At 42.3% G+C, this 13,941-nt stretch overlaps 2 protein-coding genes across 12 annotated transcripts in view; both read right to left on the bottom strand.

Moving 5' to 3' along the window:
• The window catches only part of NEK11 (NIMA related kinase 11), a 244,767-nt gene that overhangs the window by 36,049 nt on the left and 194,777 nt on the right, over window positions 1-13,941 (bottom strand). For 9 of the 11 annotated variants that reach the window (XM_057315970.1, XM_057315969.1, XM_026497009.4 and 6 more), the window contains one exon: window positions 6,922-7,018. In XM_057315970.1, coding sequence (XP_057171953.1) covers window positions 6,922-7,018 — 97 coding nt within the window. Of the gene's footprint in view, window positions 1-4,958; window positions 6,832-6,921; window positions 7,019-13,941 lie in introns of those variants that run through there. The other 2 variants (XM_044383408.3, XM_048216228.2) reach the window with 1 other exon arrangement.
• On the bottom strand, window positions 11,213-11,666 carry LOC113253931 (NADH dehydrogenase [ubiquinone] 1 alpha subcomplex subunit 3-like). Its single transcript, XM_044383410.3, has one exon. It carries the CDS (start codon window positions 11,604-11,606, stop codon window positions 11,358-11,360), a length of 249 nt encoding a protein of 82 aa, XP_044239345.2. The 5' UTR covers window positions 11,607-11,666; the 3' UTR covers window positions 11,213-11,357.

Raw genomic sequence — 13,941 nt, forward strand, 5'->3', positions numbered from 1 at the left:
CATCAAGAAAAGTTCTTAGGGCCCAGATGTATTTTAGGGCATTAATTTTCAACTAGAGAAAGGGGCTCAGAAGCTCCCCAAGAACCTTATTCTCCATGGATGCCCACTCTCAGGCTGAGTCTTAGTGAGGTGGATCCCATCCCTAGAACTTTGTCGCACTGGGCAGGACAGTAGGGTTCCCCCCCCCCCACCATGGTTCCCAGGCCTTAAGGCCTCTTGGCCACAGCATGAACCTGATGAGTCCCTGACAGGGAAACCAGAAGTTCATCTTCAGAATATCCTGGGTAGTGGGTCCCTCTAATAGCAAGGTTAGTGGGTCCACAAACCTTCAGAACAACTGCTCATGAGGTATGTGAAACTATACCCCAAACCTGGCTCTCCTTGTGACAATTCTATGGGGAACAAAGGAATTCAGAACTACTACGGGGGTCTAACATATAACTATTCATAGGTCTAGATCCATACCCACAACTACCATCCAGTTACAATGGGGGTCTATGATGCTAAGTGGTGAGTCCACTTCTGTGATATTCCGGAAAAGATAAAACCATAGGGACAGAAAATGGATCAATGGTTGCCAGGAGCAGGGTATGACGGGAGAGGTGGGTTACAAAGAGGAAGCACAAGGAATATTTGGAGGTTGTATACTCTTCTATAGAAACAGCTCCATAATCTTGACTGTGGTGATGGTTATATGACTATATGCACTTACCAAAATCGACAGAACTATATACTAAAAAGAATGACTTTTATTATTACACATTTGTCAAAACTCATAGAACTGAATACTAAAAAAGGTGAAGTTTATTAGATATAATTTATACGTTTTTTAATAAAACAAATAGAAAACAAATTAAAAAGGTAAAAAAAAATTGAGGCCTTTAAAACATAAATATATTTTTATATTATATTTGGCTTTTATTAAGATTGATCCCAATTCATACTCTGGTAACAAACTTCCCCCAGGGTGAAATCCTTTAGATTTAGTGATTCTCAAACTTTAATATGTATATAATCTCCAGAGAACTTATTAAAATGCAGATTCTAATTTAGGAGGGGTGAGGGCAGAGATTCTGCATTTCTCAGAAGCTTCTAAGTGATGTCGATGTTATTGGTCTATGGAGCACACTTTAAGCAGCAAAGCTGAGGACTCTAGTCAGATTACTTGATATATAAAGGTCAGGAGAACTATTCATTCAGGTTGGAAAACATCTTTGTGGCATGATACATTGTCTTGGTCGGTGTGTGTTAAAGGACTGATCCCTTAGCAACAGTGTGTCACTTACTATCCTCAGAGCTGAAAGCTGACCAACTGGACCATTCTGGAGCCAGCCCTGGAATCAAATCCAGCTAATGGTTGTAGAGAAAACTTGTCAACAAAAATCCAAAAACCCCTGCCCTGAGAGTAGAAGCTTCAGGAGGCCCACGAAACCACAGTGGCCTATGAATCCACAAAGGCCCATCCATCCATCCATCCATCCATCCATCCATCCATCCATCCATCCGTCTAACCCTCCACATATGAATAGCAACCTCTCTTCAAATGTGCATGGAAATTACTTAGAAAGGAAATCAGTACTGATTTCTTGTGATTCTACTATGAGTGGCACCAGTGCTTCCTGTGCCCCCAGCAGGAAGTTTCATCTGTGGAGTGGTCTCCCAGCAGGAGTAAGAAGTAGCTGTAACAGGAAACTGAGTGTTGGACGATGGTAAATAGCTGGTTTTTATATTCAACAACTTCATGACACTTTCCCACAGAACTGGCACTTCTTTTTGTGTGCTTAAAAAAAAAAAACAAAAACAAAACCCACTATAAAAATATCTTTACAGCTTCTTCACCTACAGATGCCCTTAGGTATAAAACATCGCTGAGCAGCCTAACACATGCCAATTCCTTCAGATACTTCACTTGGGGCTTTTCAAGAGAAAGTAACCACGTGTATATCGAGAGTCTTATTCTAAGTTGTTAACATTTATTGAGCACTTACTATATGCCACGAACTTTCTTAAGTTCAATTCATACCTTCACGATCTCAACATGACATCACCTCACAACAACCCCATGAAGTAGGAACCATTATTGGCTCTTCTTTACAGATGAGAACTCTCAGGCACAGGGAGGCTGGGTAATTTGTCCAAGGATGAACACTAGCAATAACAAGCAGGGCTATAAACTTCAGCAGTTGCTGCATCTCTGCCTCATGCCTTCCCCCTCCTGACCACTATGCTAGGTCAGCTCTACACCTGGCACTGCGTGGATGAATGCTCGCTAAGCCTCAGGGTCTCCCAGCTGGGAGAACTTGAAGAAACATGGCATTAGCATCACCACATGTGTTACCCCCAATTTCCTTAGAGAGCTTTGCTTTCTCAGAGTAGGAGATGATGAAGCCACTTGCTTGATACCCTTAAATCATCACACAGTAAGCCTGGAGAGGCACTGATAACTGAGCCGGCAGGTTTGTTCTTCCCTAGATCTTATCTTTCTTATGTAAAGATGGGGAAGGCTATGGAGGGAGCAGATTTGGGGGGGAAATCAGGAATTCAGTTTTGGACATCCTGAGTCTGAAATGCCTCATGTACATTCAAAAGGGAGACGTCAAAGAGCAGGTTCAAATTCACATATTACTGAAAAATTAATGGATGACAAGATGTGGTGAATGGGACTCTCTCAAGAGTAACATGGGAGAATAGTTGGCAGTAGAGATAAAACAAGGTTTAGCATCAGTTGATAATTGTTAAACTGACTGATGAGTCCATTGGGATTAATTATACTATTCTGACTACTTTTGTATGACTGCAATTTCCCAAAGTACATTTTTAAAAATTCAGGAGGAGTGCCTGGGTGGCACAGTCGGTTGAGCATTTGACTCTTGGTTTTGGCTCAGGTCGTGACCTCGGGTGGTGAGGTTGAGACCCATGTTGGGCTCACACTCAGCGTGGGGTCTATTTGGGATTCTCTCTCTCTCTGCCCCTCTCCCCCCACCCCACTCTCATTCTCTCTCAACTAAATAAATAAGCCTTAAAAAAAATTCAGAAGGACACAGCATCACTTATATAGAATATCATACAAAATGTAAAACCTAGATCTAATCATAAAGGAATACGAGACAAACCCAAATTGAGGGAAAGCCTACAAAATAGCCCACCTACACTCTTCAAAAATGTCAGTCTCATGAAAGATACAAAAAACTAAGGAACTGTTTCAGAATAAATGACACCAAAGGCACATAACAACTATATGAAATGTGTGAAACTGGCTTGTATCCTGGATCAAAAAAAAATTGCAATAAAGGACATTATTTGGTCAATCAGTGAAATTTGAATGTTGATTAGTATATTACATAATATATATTGATGTGAAATATCTTAAATTTAATCATTTACTGAGGTTATACATGAGAATGTCCATATTCTTAGGAGTTTCACACTTAAATATTTAGGTGTGAAAAGTCATGATGAATAAAATTTATTCTCAAATGACACAGTAACAATGACAATTATAATAATGTATAAATATATGTATACATTATATAGATAGATATGAAGAGATTATGCATATGTGGCAGAATGCTAACAACCGGTGAATCTAGGTGAAGCATATGTTGGTATTTATTGTGCTGTTCTTTCAACTTTCCTATAGGCTTAATCTATTTCAAAATCAATTTTTTAAAGAATTAACATGATTGATCTGATGCAATTAGTATCCCTTGCACTCCCTTCCTTATATTCTTTTGAATAAAAAGCTATCTTCTTTATTCCTTAATGATAGGTACTAAACACTTGACTTTTCCTTAAGAAGGCCTCTTGTATGTATCAGTTTACTCTGCATCATGTCGCTTACTCGTCACAGCAGGCCACTGTGGGTACCACTGGTGGAGAACTCTGGCCAAAGAATGTCATGCTCAGTGACAGCCCCTTCCCAGGACAGCCCGCATTCAGTGCTTGCTGTAAAGGCCTGGCCCTCTCGCCCTAACTCAGGACAGTTCTGTAGGGCCATCCCTGCTTCAGAGCTCTCTGTAGGGTCCACTGAGGTCTCCACTGAGACCGTGTCACAGCCCGATGTGTCCCTGTGCCCAGTCTACTTCCTTCCCCTCCTTTGTACATGTGGTGGTCTCATGAACACTCCCTCACAAACCTCCAGCACAGTAATCCCCACCTCCAAGTCCACCTTCCCCGGAAACCCAACTGTGGCGATAATATTATGACCATTTTGCAGATGAGGAAACGTAACTTTTGAAAATCACTTGCCTAAGGTCAGAAGACCATTTATTGGTAAAGTCATGACTCAGACTCCAAATCTGTTGTCCTCTAGCCTTCCCTCCCTTCGATTTACCTTTCCAAATCCTACCTCTCTATTAAGGACAAGGCCAAGTTCCCACTTCTCCCAGAGGCCTCCTTAACTTCCCCTTTCTGACCTCAAAGCTCTCACCATCTGCTCCATTTGGCACATGGGCATGGTCCCACTTGGAGACTTTTCTGAACCGTTACCTCATATTACAAAATCATTGTGCTGTCATTTAGCTTTCCACTTTGAAGTCTGGTACTTTCTCTGCATTGTAAGTTCCCTGGCATGAAAGTCATTCATTGCTCTTTGTGTCCCAACAGTTGCCGTCCACACGCAGAGCACACAGTACATTATTGTGCAAAGACTGTGGAAGAATGGCAAGATCCCCTCTCTTCTGGCTCTATCCTGTCTTAGAACAGGAAACACAACATCCTCAAAAGATACTCAGCCCTATGGCTTCAATTTCCTTTTTGTCTTTTCTGGAATGATACAGGGCTTTGTGACGTGGGATATGAGGGGATGGCAGATTATTCTGCCAAAGAAGCAATACCAACCATGGGGAGAGAACCCAAGCTGCACTGATCCACATTAGAACGTGAGCCAGAAAACACCTGGTCAAATTCAAATTCAGTCAAACAACAACGAAGGAAAAAAAAAAATACTAGGACTGAAATCACTAGAACATATCTTTGTCATTTATTTTGCCAAAATTACTCTCATTTTAATTATTTAAAGCATTTCACAATATGCTAGCAAACGGGATGTTGTGTACTCTGCAAAAGCAATGAAGTTCTAGATAAAAAAGCTGACAAACCACATTATTAAATTTTAAGGACAAAATCGTTGAGTAGCTTTTCTTTGAAGATTATGGACTGGGAGATTAACAAAGCCTTCTCCATAATCTCCTCCTAGCAAGGAGAAGTGGAAGGAGACAGAGGCAAGAAAGTTTAGTCCAAACTCCCTCTCACTTCCAGTTCCTGGGCGTCACTTGTTGCCATGGTAACTCTGTCAGGAGGCGGCCACTCAGAAGCAGGACACAAAACAAAAGGCATCTAAACACATTACCAGCTTTAGGTTTAGAAATAATTTTCAGCACTTTTTTCTCCTTTGCTTTCAAACATTAAACTGTGTGGTGATGTGTGGTGTTGCAAGAATGATACGACTGAAAAATAATTTTTGCCTGTGCATGAACACCACCAACATAGGAAGTCAATTTTAGAAAAACTTTCTGGGGCCGCCTGGGTGGCTCACTCATTAAGCATCTGCCTTCGGCTCAGGGCGTGATCCCGGAGTCCTGGGATCGAGCCCCACAACAGGCTCCTCTGCTGTGAGTCTGCTTCTTCCTCTCCCACTCCCCCTGCCTGTGTTCCCTCTCTCGCTGGCTGTCTCTCTCTGTGTCAAATAAATAAATAAAATCTTAAAAAAAAAAAAGAAAAAAAAGAAAAACTTTCTGAGTTGGGACATCTGTAGGAGGGGTCTTCAAGCTAGAGAGCCCACAGGCCAGATCTGTGGCCTGTCACCTGTTCTTGTACATTCTGTGAGCTAAGAATTGTTTTTACATTTGTAAGTGGTTGAAAAAAATCAAAATAATATTTTGTGACACCTGAAAATTATACAAAATTCAAATTTCAGTCTGAAATAATGTTTTATTGAAGCACAGCCATGCTTCCTTATTTATACTTTGTCTAAGGCTGCTTTTTAAAAAGATTTTATTTATTTATTTGAGAGAAAGAGAGAGCACACGTGCACAAGCAGGGGGAGCAGCAGAGAGAGAGGGAGAAGCAGGCTCCCCACTGAGGATGGAGCCCTATGCGGGACTTGATCCCAGGACCCTGGGATCATGACCTGAGCCGAAGGCAGAGGCTTAACCCACTGAGCACCCAGGCTCTTCTAAGGCTGCTTTTGTGTTACAACAGCAGAGTTGAGTAATTGTGACAGAAATGGTATGGCCCACAGAGCCTAAACTATTTACTATCTAGCCCCCAAGAGAGAATTTGCCAACCGCTGAGCTAGAGACATGAACTGTACAGGAAAATTTAGACTAGGAGGCTGGGTACTTTTTCTTTGCTAAGAAGTCTGTAACAGGTGCTATCTTTATTCTTTTGAGCTGCTATAAAATACCATAGATGGGTAGCTTTTCAACAACAGAAATGTGTTGCTCACAGTTCTGGAGCCTGGGAAGTCCAAGATCAAAACACCCGCATGGTGGCCTTCTGGTGAGGTCCCCCTCTTCCTGCTTCAAAGCCAGCACCTTCTCCCTGTGTCTCCACATGGCAGAAGGGGCTAGGGAACTCTCTGGAACCTCTGCTGTAATGCACTAATCCCATTCACAAAGCCTAATGATTTAAGCACTTCCCAAAGGCCCACCTACTAATATAATCTCCTACGGAGGTTAGGATTTCAACATATGAATTTGGGGAAGGGGTGGGTACACATTCAGACCGTAGCAGGAGTTCTTGATCCAAATTCAGGCCTTTCCAATTGGGTTTTTACACATTCCATTCACCTTTGCTTCTAGAAAAGCACAGCTGTTATTTTGTGGAGACCTAGTGGAATAGCGTTACATGAAGGATCACACTCTTTGTCAATAAGGCTCCCGCTCCACTCTCCTGGGGCTCAGGCAACATGCTACTTACTCCCTCATGTGCTTCATCTTGGTCTTGGCCACTGTGCTGTTGAACATTGTTGGTCCCGGAGACATGTCTGGAGCTGTGCTGGTGATGGTCCTTGTGTCTGAAAAATCAATGCACAGCACTTACTGACTCCATCAGCACTCGGGCAACTTGGAGGCAACATTCAAGGGCAATCAGAAAACAGAAGCTCATCCACCTTTGCCACTAGGTAATGCTACATTAATTAGAGATGAATTCAATTATGACATGCACATTAAGGAGATTTATTCCTAATGACAAGATTATTTATAGTTTTAATATGCACAAGGAATTCCAGGACCAAGCCTCTCTCCAAAAGGATTATTTAAACAGAACACCATTATTTAAAAGATGGGCTTTATACTAGCGAACTCGCGGGGAAATGCATCAATGGCAAAGCCAACGATCCCGAGGAGCCTTTGGCAGTCGCTTTCAGCAGGTGTGGTATTTGCTCTGATGACTGAGACAGTTTTTCTAATAAGCTTAGTATTCCCTTTATCTTAATCCCACACCTGAGCATTGCTTTTTTGCAATGGAAAGCAAGATGCTGACGGGGTTGGGGGGGGGGTCATCTGCAGCCGTGAACTCTAGCAGAATGGCGCAGAAGGCCAAAATTGCGTTCAGGAGGTAAAGTGTTGTTAACGAGAGCTGCGGTGTTATGAAATCTGCTGAGAAAGCTACAGTTCCTACTGATAAACCCTGGCGGCTCTTACAAGGCGTGTTGGAACTGAAGGGAAGGAAACAGTCCATCAGCTGAAACCACACGACTTCCTATTAAGGAGTTACTGCGGGCCCCTGAAAGAGGGCTGGGGTCATTCAGAGCTGGATTTGCACACTGTCCTTCCTGGAGCTGAGGCAGAATCTTCCTTGTGCATTCCTTACATCCCCCCACAAGGTGCCTCACACTCCATCAAGAAAAAACGTTGAACGCTCTAACATTCATTTATAAATTATATCCATGTAGTTGCTATGTCCCAGAAGGGACCCATGTCGGGACATTCCCACTCTTCCCACCCCATCTCTTGTAACACGTGACTGTCTGATTTAGGGACCAGCTGAGGGAGTGAGAGACAGTTCTCATATTACATATTAGCAAAGCTTTCTTCTTATAAGTTTAAAAAATTAAATGCAAATTCTAATATTCCTCAACTGCACCCTTCTTTTGTATACCTCCTTGGAGGCCACGCGTCTCACTTTGAACTGCTTGCTCTTAAGGATATCACTGAGATGAATACTCTCCTGTTGAACTTTGTCAGAATTGCTGATCTTTTCTCAGCCTCCATCCCTAAATGCAGAACCCCTGGATGGACAGGTATGAGTTCGATAAAGGGCGCCTTCACCAACAGTTAAAGGCACAACCTGCTCTTTCTGGCACCTCACCAGTTATGGCCCCACTTTAAGACACGAGTGCCAGTGACTGGTTGTTCCCCTTTTGCTCACTCCTTCCACACCCCGAGGGAAGACCTGCTCAGCCTTCCCTGGCATCAAACGGAAGCTTTATTTCAGCTTTCCCCTCCCACCAGCTCTGGCCAGGACAGCTGCTTCTCGCGAAGGAAGGCTTTTGTGAGAAGGAGAGATGGCATAGGGGGCCCGTTTCATGTTCTTGCTGGTTGCTTTTTATAATCATCTTTCTTAGATCCTGAAAAGTTACTAAAACAATAACCACATCATGCCAAGTAACACGCAAGCCCAAAACCCAGTTCTCCCAAGACTGAGAAGAAGGTGCTGCTTTCCCCTTTCTTCCAGAGAGCTGGCAAGTCCTGGAGACGTATGCAAATAAAGGGAAAATAAATTTCCAGGAGAGCGGCAGTTTATTTTAATGTAGCCATGGTTCCCCTGAGTAGGTCTCTCAGCACTGCTGGGAAAGATGCTAAGCCTTGAGCCCAAGAATAGAGAACGGGGCAAATAACATTTCAAGCATCAGGGTTGGCAAAGCTTGGTGCTCAGAGCAATTCCTTTTTTAGTTTTTCTTATTGGCCAGGTTTTTTCCTCTCCATCCCACCCTTTACCATGAATAGCAGTTGTTTTATGTCAAATAGAAGGACAACACATTTAGCAATCATAATAGAAACGATGGGGCTAGAATCACAGACTTCATGTTATTAGATGAATCCCAGAATCACTGAATCTGAGTGTGTTCTAGACCCCTGCTTCTCAAACTTCAATGTGGTATGAATCACCTAGAGATCTTGTTAAAAATGTAGATTCTGTATTAATAGGTGTGGCTAGGGCCTGGAATTCTCCATTTCTAACAAGCTTCCAACTGATATCAATGCTGCGGGTCCTGGGGCCACATTTTGACAAGGCCTTAGATGGGCCAGCTACATAACTGCGTGTGGCCCACAGCTGAACAACAGTGCATAGCCCCCCAGTTCAAAAAGCAAGAGAAAAGCTGATTTCTTTCTTCTACTTCTCTCTGTGGACCTTTTACGGTGTTTTTTATGGGGACATTTAATGTTTTCCCTCAGGAACTGAGATAGATACTCTCAAGGAGGGTGAAGATACTTGCAGGGGTTCAAGGGCCGCCCCGCCCGCCCCTGATCTTCCCCTATCTGTGCACAGGCCCCCATAGGGAACGGAGGGTGGTAGGGGCCGGGTAGTTAGAGAGTGGGAGGTGGAGAAGACTTCCCGGGGGGTGGCTGGAGGCAGCATAAAAGTGAGGCTTCAAGCCGCCAGCATAGGTTCCATTGTCCCATCAGACTTCACTCATAAAACACAAATTCAAAGATAAAATGATTAGGGATTTTACTGAACCCCAAGTGCAAGGCCCCCTCCTGAGCCTGGGACACCATGCAGCTGCACTGGTTACAGGCCCAGGAAGCTCTGGTTCTAGAGGTCTGTTCTCTGAGACTTAAAAAACAGAAGAATCCTTAATCCCTGTGTTGATTTTCTAAAATTAATATTCTTTCTAAATTTCAACAGAAGGTTCATGGCCTGGGAAGTAGTACATGTGTGTAAGACACACGATGTTAGGCGCGTGTACGGATTCACAAAGTTCCCACGAGGACTTTACACCCTCTCCCTTCCCAAGGACCTTCCCGCCATGGACTGGATGCGCACCCTCCCAGAGTAAGCCTGCCCTTCGCTGTCTACTTCTGGCTGCCCCTCACTTTTGCTTCACCTCCACCTTTTTTCTAAAGAAAAAACTGAAATCAAGTCTCTCTCTCTCTCTTTTTTTTAAAGATTTTATTTATTTCAGATAGAGAGAGGGAGAGAGCAGGAGCAGGGGAAGCAGAGGGAGAAGGAGAAGCAGGCTCCCCACTGAGCAGGGAGCCTGATGCTGGACTCGATCCCAGAACCCTGGGATCATTCCCCGAGCCAAAGACAGGTGTTTAACCGACAGAGCCACCCAGGTGCCCCTTCCCTGTATTTTTCTAACCAGTTAGTAAGCTGCCTGACTACAGAGATTATGTCCTGTTCACCATTTTTTTTACTTCTTAATCCAGTGTACAATTTAATGGCAATAAGTACATACGCCATGTGCAACTATCACCACTACCTATTTCCAAAACTTTTGCATCACCCCAAACAGAAACTCTATAATCATGAAACAATAATTCCCCATGCACCTCTCCCCCGAGTCCCTACTGACCTCTAATCACTTTCTGTGTCTGTGATTTTTACTGTTCTAGGTACCTTATGTAAATGAAATCATATAATATGTGTCCTTTTGTATCTGGCTTATTTCACGCAGCATACTATTTTCAAGGTTCATCAATGTATGGCATTATCAGGACTTCCTTTCTATGGATGAATAATATTCATTCTATGTATACATCAAATTTTGTTTATCCATTCATCTGTTGATGAACACTTGTTTCCCCTTTCTAGTATTATGAGTAATGCTGCAATATGTGTATGTGTGTATATATATATATATGAGTAGAATTGCTGGGTCTTATGGTAATTCTATATTTAGCTGATTGAGGATCCACCAAACTGTTTTCACGGCAGCTACACCATTTTACCTTCCCACTATTAGTGTGTGAGGATTCTACACATCTTTGCCAACAGTTATTTTCTGGTTTTTAAATTATAACCATCTTAGTGGATATGAAGTGGCATCTCATTGTGGTTTTGACTTGCATTTCCCTAATGACTTTTCATGTGGTTATTGGCCATTTATATATCTTCTTTGAAAAAAATGTCTATTCAAGTCCTTTGCCCATTTTTAAATCGAGTTGTTTATATTTTTGTTGAGTTGTAGTTCTTTATATATTATAAATATTAAACTTTCATCGGATATATAATCTGTAAATATTTTTTACCCTGTTCATCTTTGTACCTCCAAAGTTCATCTCTACATAAGGCATGTATCATATTAAATTTATACCTATGTTTTATTCTTTTTTTAGGGGGGAGGGTCGCTTTTCGCATTTTATTGGCCACAGGAGAGGGGGCCTCATACACAATTTCTTCAGCTATTCCATGCTTCGGCCCTGGGGATCCTGGGGGTGGCTGAGAGCGTTCAACATGTTCCCATCATCTTGGTGGGGGGGGGAGGGCAATGGATAGTTGTAGGGCGTGGCCTGGTTGATCATGGTGGCATATTTGATGAAGGGGCTGAGGGTTGACAGAATTATAGTGAGACCCCCAATGGTGAAGGATGGGACAAGCACCAGCTCCTTGGCCCAGGCATCCTTGAGGAAGGAAGCAAGTCTTTTGTTCATCTTGGTCACAGTGGTGGTCTATACATGAGTATTTTATTCTTGATGCTGTCATAGATGGAATTGTTTTCTTAATTTCATTTTTGAAATGTTCACTGCTGAGTATAAAAATACAACTGGTTTTAGTGTATTGATCTTGTGTCCTGCAATCTTGCTTAACTTGTTTATTAGTGCTACTAGTTTTTAGTGGATTTCATGTTATCTGCAAATAGAGATAGTTTTACTTCTTCTTTTCCAAGCTGGATGCCTTTTCTTTCTTCCCCTTGCCAAATTTCCCCAGCTAGAATCTCTAGCACAGTGCTAAATGGAAGTGGTGAATGAAGTCTTTGTCATCTTCCTGTTGTTAGGGGCAAAACATTCATTCTTATACCACTAAGTACGAATTAGCTGTAGGTGTGTTCATAGATGCCCTTTAACAGGTTTAGAAAGTTCCTTTCCATTCTTAGTTTGTTTAGCGTTTTTTTTTATCAAGAAAGGATGTTGGATTTTGTCAAATGCTTTTTTCTGCGTCTAATGAGATGATCATATCATTTTTGCCCTTTATTCTATTCACATGTTTTATTTCACACTTGGTCATCAAGTATAATCCTTTTTTTTAATGTTGCTGGATTCATTTTAGTAGTATTTTGTTGATGATTTTTGCACATACATTCAAGATGGATATCAGCTCATAGTTTTATTTGTCTTTTTTTTCTTGTGATGTCTTAATCTGGTTTTGGTGTCAAAGAATGGCCTCATAGAATAAGTTGGGAAGTATTGTCTCATATTCCATTTTTTGGAAGAGCTTGTGAAGAACTGGTATCAATTCTTCTTTGACTATTTGGCAGAATTCACCAGTGAAGCCTTCTAGGCCTGGGCTTTTCTCTATTTGAAGTTTTTAGTTTACTAATTTGATCTACTTGTTACAGGTCTATTCAGATTTTTTGTTCTTGACTCAGTTTGGTAATTTGTGTCTTTCTATAAAATTTGTCCCTTTCCTCTAAGTTAGCTAATTTCCTGGCATGCTGCTGTTCATAGTATGTCCTTATAAGCTGTTTCATTTCCTTAAGGGTAGTAGTAATGTCTCCCCTTTCATTCCTGATTCATGAATTTGAGTCTCTTTCTTATTTCCTTGGATATTATGGCTAAAGATTTATTAATTCTGTTGATCTTTTTAAGGATTTTTGGTCTTGTTGGTGTCCTCTATTGATTCTCTAGTCTTTATTTCATTTATTTCCATTCTAGTCTTTATTATTTCCTCCCTTCTGCTTGCTTTGGGTTTAATTTGCTCATCTTCTTCTACTTTCTTAAGGGAGGGGTTATATTTTAAATGCTCGAAGGTAGGAATTAAAGTCAAAGGTAATGTAAATAGTAGCCATGGTCCTTAACCCAGAAAGAGCTTGCAGTTTACTGGGGAAGACAAGGTATCTGTCTAGATGATCACCAGGAGTGCTACTTTGTACGCTGACACAAGACACCACGCTACAAAGAGGGGAACAGAGAGTCTGTGGAAAAAGCACTAGCCTTCAAGTTAGAGGATCACAGTTATTGTTCTAGTTCTACTCTCACCGGCTACACGGCCCTCAGGTCACCTCTTTGAGCCTCAGTTTGCTCATATTTTATTTAAACAGTTTCATTAGATGGAGGGCCTTCTCTCATTTCGAACCTTCTATGATCTGGTATCAGACATTTCCCTGGACATCCAGTAGGGTGGAATTTCCTTGGGAAGGCAACACTAATACTAATGACAACAACGATGAAAAGCAACCAGAAGGACCAAATACTAAGAGGCAAATGGCTGGCACCCACATTCAGTGCTGCAGGCACTCTGAAACATCAGGCAAAATCATCCTGAAGTCTTTCCCCACCTGCGAAACACAGGGCGAGGAGGATTAGAACACTTGATACTATCCCTGGGGATGTTTTGGCAGTGAGATGAACACAAGACGATATGAAGAGACAGTCAGCAACTAGGGGCTGTTTTGTAAGAGTGCAGAGCACAGCTCGTCATAGTAATATTGTCGGGCTTCCTCCTACTTCTATTGTCTCTTACCAGCCGACCTATTTTCCCTGAAGGAGTGACAGCTCGATGATTGTGACATTTCACCAGCAAAATTTCCAAAATTTCCGTTTACACATTTACTCTACTCATTTACTCCCCCCAGCTCCGTGCCTGGACGGATGACCTTGATGGTAAAGTTGAAACCTGCGTTTGCCCTCCCCGCGAACCCTCCTGCCATGTGGGTGATAAAGAAGTGACGCAGGGGCTGCAGGGTGGGATGTTTTGGCAAACAAGATCCCACGTAAGCGCCTGGGACATTGCTTACTCAGGAACCCTTGCAGACACAGCCCTTCCTGC

This window comes from Ursus arctos, unplaced genomic scaffold (genome assembly GCF_023065955.2).
Source record: "Ursus arctos isolate Adak ecotype North America unplaced genomic scaffold, UrsArc2.0 scaffold_20, whole genome shotgun sequence".
In the NCBI taxonomy this organism is placed as follows: domain Eukaryota; kingdom Metazoa; phylum Chordata; class Mammalia; order Carnivora; family Ursidae; genus Ursus; species Ursus arctos.